The sequence below is a fragment of the Berghia stephanieae genome, chromosome 8 (genome assembly GCF_034508935.2).
Source record: "Berghia stephanieae isolate SIO BIC M18660-M18661 chromosome 8, UCSD_Bste_1.3, whole genome shotgun sequence".
In the NCBI taxonomy this organism is placed as follows: domain Eukaryota; kingdom Metazoa; phylum Mollusca; class Gastropoda; order Nudibranchia; family Aeolidiidae; genus Berghia; species Berghia stephanieae.
Genome location: NC_088367.1, coordinates 39418724 through 39427264, shown reverse-complemented (window position 1 = coordinate 39427264; position 8541 = coordinate 39418724). Strand labels below are relative to the sequence as shown.

The 8541-nt window shown below is 35.0% G+C and overlaps 1 protein-coding gene across 1 annotated transcript; it reads right to left on the bottom strand.

The window, feature by feature from the left end:
• Nucleotides 1-295: 295 nt before the first annotated feature.
• Nucleotides 296-7458, bottom strand: LOC144978653 (small ribosomal subunit protein uS15). The gene is made up of 6 exons (XM_078924968.1): nt 7353-7458; nt 5644-5692; nt 5020-5098; nt 4098-4267; nt 1768-1868; nt 296-379 (listed from the first exon to the last, which is right to left on the bottom strand). Exons 1-6 carry the CDS (start codon nt 7373-7375, stop codon nt 346-348), a joined length of 456 nt encoding a protein of 151 aa, XP_078781094.1. The 5' UTR covers nt 7376-7458; the 3' UTR covers nt 296-345.
• Between the last annotated feature and the right edge of the window lie 1083 nt (nt 7459-8541).

Here is an 8541-nt window from a genome sequence, read left to right as displayed (position 1 = left end):
AGTGGTAAGAAATTCACGAGCTAGTGCAGAAGTTTTAACAGAACTTCCCCCCCCCTCTCTCTTTTTGAATGAGTGTTTCGTTCCCTTACTAATTTTTCAAGTTAGAGAGTGTATGTGGTCTCCAACCTAAAACTGAATCCAAATATATACTATGGCAATAAACACAATTTGACCAAAAAGGGCCCCTTCCAGAAGCCCATCGAAGCTCAACCAGCGACTTATATATGAAAAGGGAGCGAAAACCCCTGTTAAATACAAAAGCCCTTTCATAGAAAACAAAGACAAATACAAAACATTCAGAGTAGTGATTTAATTTTCTCATTTTTATTTTTATTTAACATGTATTTAAGCCACCAAAGCAGATGCAGTAGAGGATTCGCTGTGGAGAGAATAAAAAGGAAAAATTGAAAATTAACAAATATCAAACAGCAAAAAAAAAAACTGAATTCAAACATAACCAATCTCACCAACGTTTTTTTAAAAAGTACAACACTAATAACAATAGGTAAATGGCTGTCCAGTAAAAACTTGTTTAACTAAAACTAAATGCAATGAACTTGGGTGAAAAGGAACACAATCAGAGCTGCCAACTTTTCAAAGAGCTAAAACAGGACACCCAAATGCACAATATCGGCATGACCCATATCAGCAGTACCGAATGTTATATAATATAACATAATCTATCTAGATTTACAGCCTATTCTGTTCCTTGCCTTAATTTGCTGGTCAAAAAAGCATAATACTGGGACATGCAAGGATAATTTCCATTCACATAAACAGTCCAATTTTTTGTTCTGTTTTAAAACTTTTATCCAGATTACCAAATCGGGACAGTTGGCCACTATGCATAATTCACAAATTCTGAACTTTTAAAAAATAGTGACACACTCATATTTTTCATCGTACTTCAAAAAAAAACAAAAAAACAAACAAAGCTTTGATACAACACGACATATCCATTAACTAACCTCAAACATCAAACAAAGTGGCATATAATTATAATCACTACTCAAACAGTATACGACAATTATAATGGAGCAAAAAAAAGTTCTGTACCACTTCCCCAACCCACATTGTTTCTATAGTCAGTATTTACACTAATCTTCTTGAAGCTGTGAACGGTAAAAAAAAATAATGTACAAAATTAAAAAAGAAGAAACACAGCTCCCATGAAACATGTTGACTCAAAAATTTCTCCAGCCAACAACTAAAATATGAAAAATGTCAATAAATCACAGAAGGACAGACAAATGGCAGAAGAGTATTAGGAACTCCTTGCTGGCATATACGTATTTGAGATAATGTTACTGTACTTCATTTGAGATAACCTAGCATAAGTGTCATCCAGACACAAGCACGGGATCCCACTGCGAGGAATCACTCAAATGTTTACAAAAATAAACATAACTATCAGTACACAACAGAAAGATGACTTACAAGGGGGAAAAAAATGCCTCCCAAACACTATACATTTGACTCTGCCAATGACCCGATAAGGGCCACAACAAAAGCAAGCAAACCTATTCCAGATGGATAGATGACCAGCAAGGGACCTCCTTGCCCACCATGGAATGTCAAAAGACCCCACCAAGCCCAATTATGTCTGTCATCTCAAATGGACTATCCAAATATTGAGATAGGATATATGGACAATATTGCATCCATCTCCCCCTAACATCACACTCACACCCCACCCACTACTAAGTTAATAATTTGCTGCAATAAATTAAACAAAAAAAAAAAAGAAAAAAAAAGAAGAAAACTTACTACTTCCAGGTTGGAGGTAAAACTCTCTTAGTCTTGTAATAACGCCCTAGCCTGTGAACTCTTGACTCAACCAAAATAAGACGGTACTTGGAGTCAATGTCCTGAAACGATTGGATAAATGTATACAGGTGACTAAACGTTGAATCATTAAAACTCTTCTTTCACAATTAACTATACACAAAATATCTTCACAACAGTTCAAGAAAAACCACCATGGAGGAGATTTCCAACTATTGAGGAACAAATGACCTGTTTGCAATGATGTAATGAAAGTAATTTTTTTTTTTAATGACTCAATATATATTTAGGAGACTATTATGGTATTTTTTTTCTCTATCTCATCTTGTCTCAGCCATTGAAAGGTGAATGGTTCATCATATAGATGTCAAGAGTAGCAAATATTTGTAAACATCATTGACAAGATGATATATGTTCAACTTCATAAACAAGATGTAAAATAAAAGAGTACTAGTCTGGCACATAGTTGCTAGGTTGCTTGGACACGAGATATTTGCACAATAAAATATAAAATAAATAACTTGTCTCAGTCACTAAAAGGTAGATGGTTTTCATCATAGTATAGATGTCAAGAGTAGCAAATATTTGAAAACATCATTGACAAGACATTCCAATGGAACATGTAAAATTACTAAATATTTTTCAGGATCAAAACAGCACATGGAATAATGAGGTCGTATCAGTGGTACAAAAGGGTACAAAATGTGTCACACACACAATATCCCTTCACCATCATCTTTTGAAATAACTTGCAGTGACAGGTGATGTTTGTTTTGATTTTAAGAGTTTGCAACACATTAAGGTCATATCAGCACCAGTAAAAAGGAAGAAAATGGGATAGACAAAATTTCTAGAATTACAATTAAAGCACCCAAGAAAAGGTAAGACAAAGGGGAATTTGTTCAAATTGGAAACAGATGTAGATTCCAAAAACAGATGTAGATTCCAAGAGCACACTATCAAAGTACTTAGTTTGAGATCACCTAAAAGTCTCATCCACACACAAGCCCAGGTCCCAACTAAGAGGGATACACTCAAATGTTTAAAAATCATATATAATCAGACCTGCCAACCTTCCCAGGATGAAAAGTGTATTGCAGTGATGGTACAAACAAAAAGAAAAAGCTAAGGTAACATTTCATAAAAATACCATTTCATTGGTCAAGTGAAGAAATAGTTATAGTCTTGGTTGCCAAATGGTCAATTTTGGCCGCTCAAAAAGAGGTCTAAACTTTTTCCTCATCTACCACGTTCAAATTTTTCTGAAACCTTTTATACATCCAACATAAAAAGCTTATCTTCTGAAGGACTATTATATACATAGTCTTGCACAGTAAATCAAGCTGTACAACACACACTTATAAATATATATTTTTTATAATTATTCAAATTTTGCGTCAAAAATGTTGGTTGCGCCATTATGTATGTGACAATTTTCCTGTAGTTAAGGAGAGGGTTGAGTGAGAATTTGAATTAGTCGTGACTTTACCAGTATCCATTTTAAATATGCAAATCATCTTAGCATCTCATGCATTTAGCAGTAAATTGTTAATGGACATATTTTTTTTAAAGGTCAGACAGCACATTGTAATCAGATATAATCATAGCCCAGTGCAGGTTCATCACTCCAAAAAAATCACCAAGTTGCAAAGTAAACCCATTGATTTACATCTTAACATAAAATTGCAATAATAAAGTTTGTCCTGATTTCATGGACATGAAATTTTTGAGACTCATTATCAGTTTATTCAGATGAGTATAGTTTATGTAAATTAATATCAGCGGAAAATATCATGCTGATACAAGCCTAGTAAATAGATCCTTTCAAACTTAGTAGTCTTCATCTTAGTCTAAACAAATTAAGCCATCAGAGCAAAGTGTCTTGGCTCAATTGCTAGCGAGGGTCCAACAAAATGTTGCACTTGTTCAAATATTATTAACTTTAATACATGCGAGATATTAACTTCATGTTTGGATAGAGCTGAAAGTCTAAAATTGACTTATCTTTGTTATGATTTTGGACATTAAAAAAATATAAAACAATCTTACCAATGGTCAGACAGCACTTCGGAATCAATAAAAAATCATAGCCCAGTGCAGAATCATCATGCCATTATAACATTTCAATTCAAATTTCTGTCCCATCAACATTAACAATTGATTGAAATTGTAATGTATCTGTCGCAGAACTATGGTGATACATTCACCGTGGTTTTGACATGAACTCATCATCAAAACCTCTATTATGACAGTGAATCAGATCCAGAAAATGAATCCTGAAATCCACCAAATGAAGAAAAACAAAAGAGTACCTTCCTGTTCTTTTCCAAGTGTTTGCGGATGGAGACAGCCTTTCTGATCAAGCAATACAGATCTTCAGGCAAGGTAGTAGCAAGACCCTTCTTCTTCAAGATACGAAGAATTTTATTGCCTGTCACATACTTGACCTGAGCTACACCGTGAGAATCTCTCAAGATAACACCTGTGATTAAGTAGGGAAAGAAAAATTAAATTCGTAAGATTCAGCAGGTATGTATATTGTGACATTGGCAGCTACGTATATGTCTATTGTGTTTCTACTGAAACAGTGAAAAATTGCAGGTGTGCTTATACAGTATAATTAATGCAGATATACGCAGCCACTGACACAATCCATTTCCCTTTTGCATAACTGACAACTTTCTGCTTATTTTTAAAACTTCGCTACTGGTTCCCATTTCAATGCTGTACATCATGATTTGCTAATTGATGGCAAATATATGTTGTGACACAGCAAACCCCCCACCCCAAGTAACATGCCATGTATTTATAATCTTCTTCAACATACCAATAAAGTAAATAAATATTATTATCCACCCAAAGGAATTTTGTCTTAAGGTCTATTCCAAAAAGGGATTAGCCGCAAAACAAAGCTAGGAAGATGTGACTTGCTCAAGACCAAGTAAGGAAGCGGAAAATAGAACAGGGTACCTTTCTGGTGTGAAACAAATGCAATACCACTGAGCCATGCTCTTTCCAATTCTCATCAAATCATGGCATGACACGGTTTCCTCAAACTTTTGTTTTATATGTCCTGGGGAGTTTGAGGAACCCGTGCTTGAGTGTATTTTGTAAACAAGCAAAGTCCCTTATAAAAGAATTTATTTTGTTCTCTTGATGAAAATGACCAAATGTGATGTCAGATTAGAGTAAAACCTAACACCTCCTGAAAAGAATCTGAAATCTACCACATACCGATTTGGGATGGAGTTAAACCCTTCCTGGCCAGCTTGTAGATTTGTTCTTCAACATCCTCAGCTGTCAATTTCAGCCACTGAAAGTAAATAATTTTTCATTTTATTGTAGAAAAAAAAAAAAAACACCAGAGAAATTAAATAGTAATTGTTCGGTTTTGAACTTTGTGCCCCAATAAAATCAAAATAGACTAAAATGTTTCGGACATAGAAATCTATTACAACCATAAAGAATAAATATTTTGGCATATAAACCCGGTTTAATTGCAGACTGACCTACGACAAAAGAACATTTGAATAAATCAAAGATAATAACAGGGAATCCCCATTTGAAGAAGTGAATACATCAATATGGGCATTACTTAAGCTCAAGATTAAGCCTTAATTATGTTTTTTTTAATATTCAAGTTATGAATTAACAAATATGACAATAAAGCAATGACGGTGCTATCAAATACAGTGCAAGCCACTTAATTGGAACAGCACAATGTGCAGAAATTGTTCAAATTGGCCAATTCCACAAAGTGAATTTCATGACCAGAACCCATCAAGAATATCTGCATGTCTGTTGGACTCAAAAATTTACAAAGGTCATAAAAATTATAAAAAACTGCTTAAAACTTACAGTTGGAACACTTCGTCTGTAAGGCAAAGTACTGCGGGATATACCCTTTCTGAAAAATACAAAATACAACAAAAGAACCATTAACAATGCAATGATGAGGTAAATTTAACCTGATCAAAGAACAATTTCTCATGTTGTCGCAGTAGAGTTGTATAGTATAGCAATGTGAATTGGACTTCAATGAATACAAAATAAGTTTTCCAGTCATAATTACTTTGCTTGATCTCATGTATTCAAATTCAACGGCAAAAATTGAAACCTAGCAGAGATCAGAGATCTTCAATGAATTGTCTGTCTGTCTAGCCCCCATCTGTCTATTATCAAGTGTAGTGTAATGAAAATGTATCCATAATTCTAAAAGTTCTTTTAATTCAAAAATTGATCATTTTTTACTTCATCATCTGCATGACTACACAGTACAGTACAGCGAGCCTATCGGCGGCCACTGGTCTCTGGAGCTATCAAAGTAGGTACTTTGGTAAAAAATTCAAATTGGATCGAGCTCAATGAAACCTATATCATTTTAAAGTGCTTTTCAACACGATTCTAATGATACCAAAATTGTGAAAATCAGATAAGCAGAAAAAAAGTTATGTCAGTTTAAAGGCTGAAAAATGGTCTTCTATTTGCCTTTGTTATTTACTGACGGACTTTGTGACCTGAAAATTGTTGCATTTCCGGTAGTAACCACCATTTGGATTTCAAAACTGGTCTAAAATGGCCGCTAAGATTTGAGTAAGGATTTTACTGGAACGAATTTCATGGATGCGGTATACAACTTTGCCCTGAATTTAATTTTATAAAAAAGTTAAGATGTTAAATAAACGTGCCAGCATGAAATTTTGATTTACCAAGTTCTAATCTTTTAATTATCCAAAGCTAAATTATACCATATTTTATCCATAATCAAAAGTTATACTAAATTGTCATTGATTTTAAAATAAACTACACCAAACGATAGAGTAATTTCTCCTGAAGAAAATAAGACATCAATCATTAAAATCCATCCATAAACAAAAAATCTATGGAACTTTTTCTGAGACCCATCACTCAAAAGTCCAAAAAATCGGGTCACAGCCACTAGGCCATTTATCGGCTCCCTGCTGGATGGCCAAATGGACGTTTACCAAAGTACCTAATCAAAGTCAAAGTGCCTACTTAATTAATTTGACCCAATCAGTTAATCAGGTGGGAAAAGATAAAATTTTATACCGCATTTGTTTCTCTACGACTAACGGTTCAAGTGAATAAATCCCAGGTTTTTAAAACTCTTTATCTTACTTTTATTTTTATGAACACTTGTGATTGCTTCCCTTTATTTGGAGTTTTGAGTTTGATGAGGACCCTGCCTCACTGCATGGAACTGGAAGTAGTGGAAATCAGTGGGAAGGCTCTCAGACTCAGACGCTTTTGTCTTCAGTTTGTAGTCAAGAATCAGAGTGCAATAATGTCAGTGAAAGTTGCAGAAATACTCTATAATCTTAATGAAAATTTGTCACATAAATCCACCATTTATCTCTCACGCTCGTGCTCCGGCAACTTGTCTCAACCAGACTTGAGACTCTAGACCCAAATGCTATATCATCTTTGAAATATATATAATTATATCTCGAGGATTTCAAAACCAATCACTTCCTCTCCAATTTTTTATACAAAACATTACAAAAATTGAGGAGGTAACAAAGAAAAATAAATTTAAACATAAATACCCTGCTGAGTGCATGCGCCCCATGTTGACTTCGTATGGAAAAAGGAAGCTAAGTAGACCGGAAATCTACTAAGCGAACATTCGGTGTTCTTAAGGAATTCTGGGATCTGAAGTATCGACTACGTAAAATAATGAGAGCGTGATGTAAGACCTCAGTGGTAGTTACTAATAAACTATGAATGACAGATTGCATAATAAACTTTATCCTATTTTTTATGTATTCAAAGTGATATAAAAATTTAGAATGTTTATTTAGAATTATATTACCGAAATAGTAGTTAATTACCAACGACTTCATCTGTCGGCCTGGTTATGAAATAAAAATTCACTTCGTAATCGTAGCCATAGTCATTCCTTATTTTAAACTTCAAACAGAAACGACTAAAAGGAAGAGTTATTGTGCAATAAATGAGAAGAAAAGTAGTAAAAGAGAAGAAGACCCTATTTTCTTATTTCTTAGTATTTTTCTCATTAATCAATAAATCGCGAGAAAAAAGTTGTTTAAAATTTGATGGCATCCAGATCCTGGGCATTGACATGTATTGCAGCGCTACGCAGCTGACTGTTCTGATGACCCAATCCCCGAAAGGACTCATCAATTTGATAGCAGCGAAGATTAGGGGGGGGGGGGGGGGGGGGGGGGGTGCATTTATTGCAAAGAAAATCAAAATCATGGACCTCGACAAGAGCCCTCGCTCAACGGCGGCGGGAAACAACTGGAAAATGTAGAAAACTGTATTTCTCTTGGCTCAAGAACGGAGGCAGATGGCAAGTCAAGTCCAGTTATAAGATGCAGATTGCCACATGCGTCAGCTATTCCATCCGCCATGTCCCCGATCTGGAAGTGGCAGGGAGAACTCCTAGAGTCATAGAAACTTGCATATATTCCCATATGACTGGGAATCATGGACAACAGCAAAGCAGTTGAAAAGAGAATAAATACATTATGTATAATAGAGATGTGCTGCAGAAGGATCCTAATAATCTTGGACAGCCAAGATATCAAACATCTGCGTCTTGAGGAGGATAGGCCTTAAAGATTGTCAGTTCATGTCAACCATCAAGAAATCGAAGCTACCATTTTTTGGCCACATCAAAAGACACGATTCAATAGAAAATATCTGCATGAAGGTTGCCTGCGATGGCAAGCGGAATAGAGGGGGGGGGGGGGGGGCAAGGAGGAGGTTGTC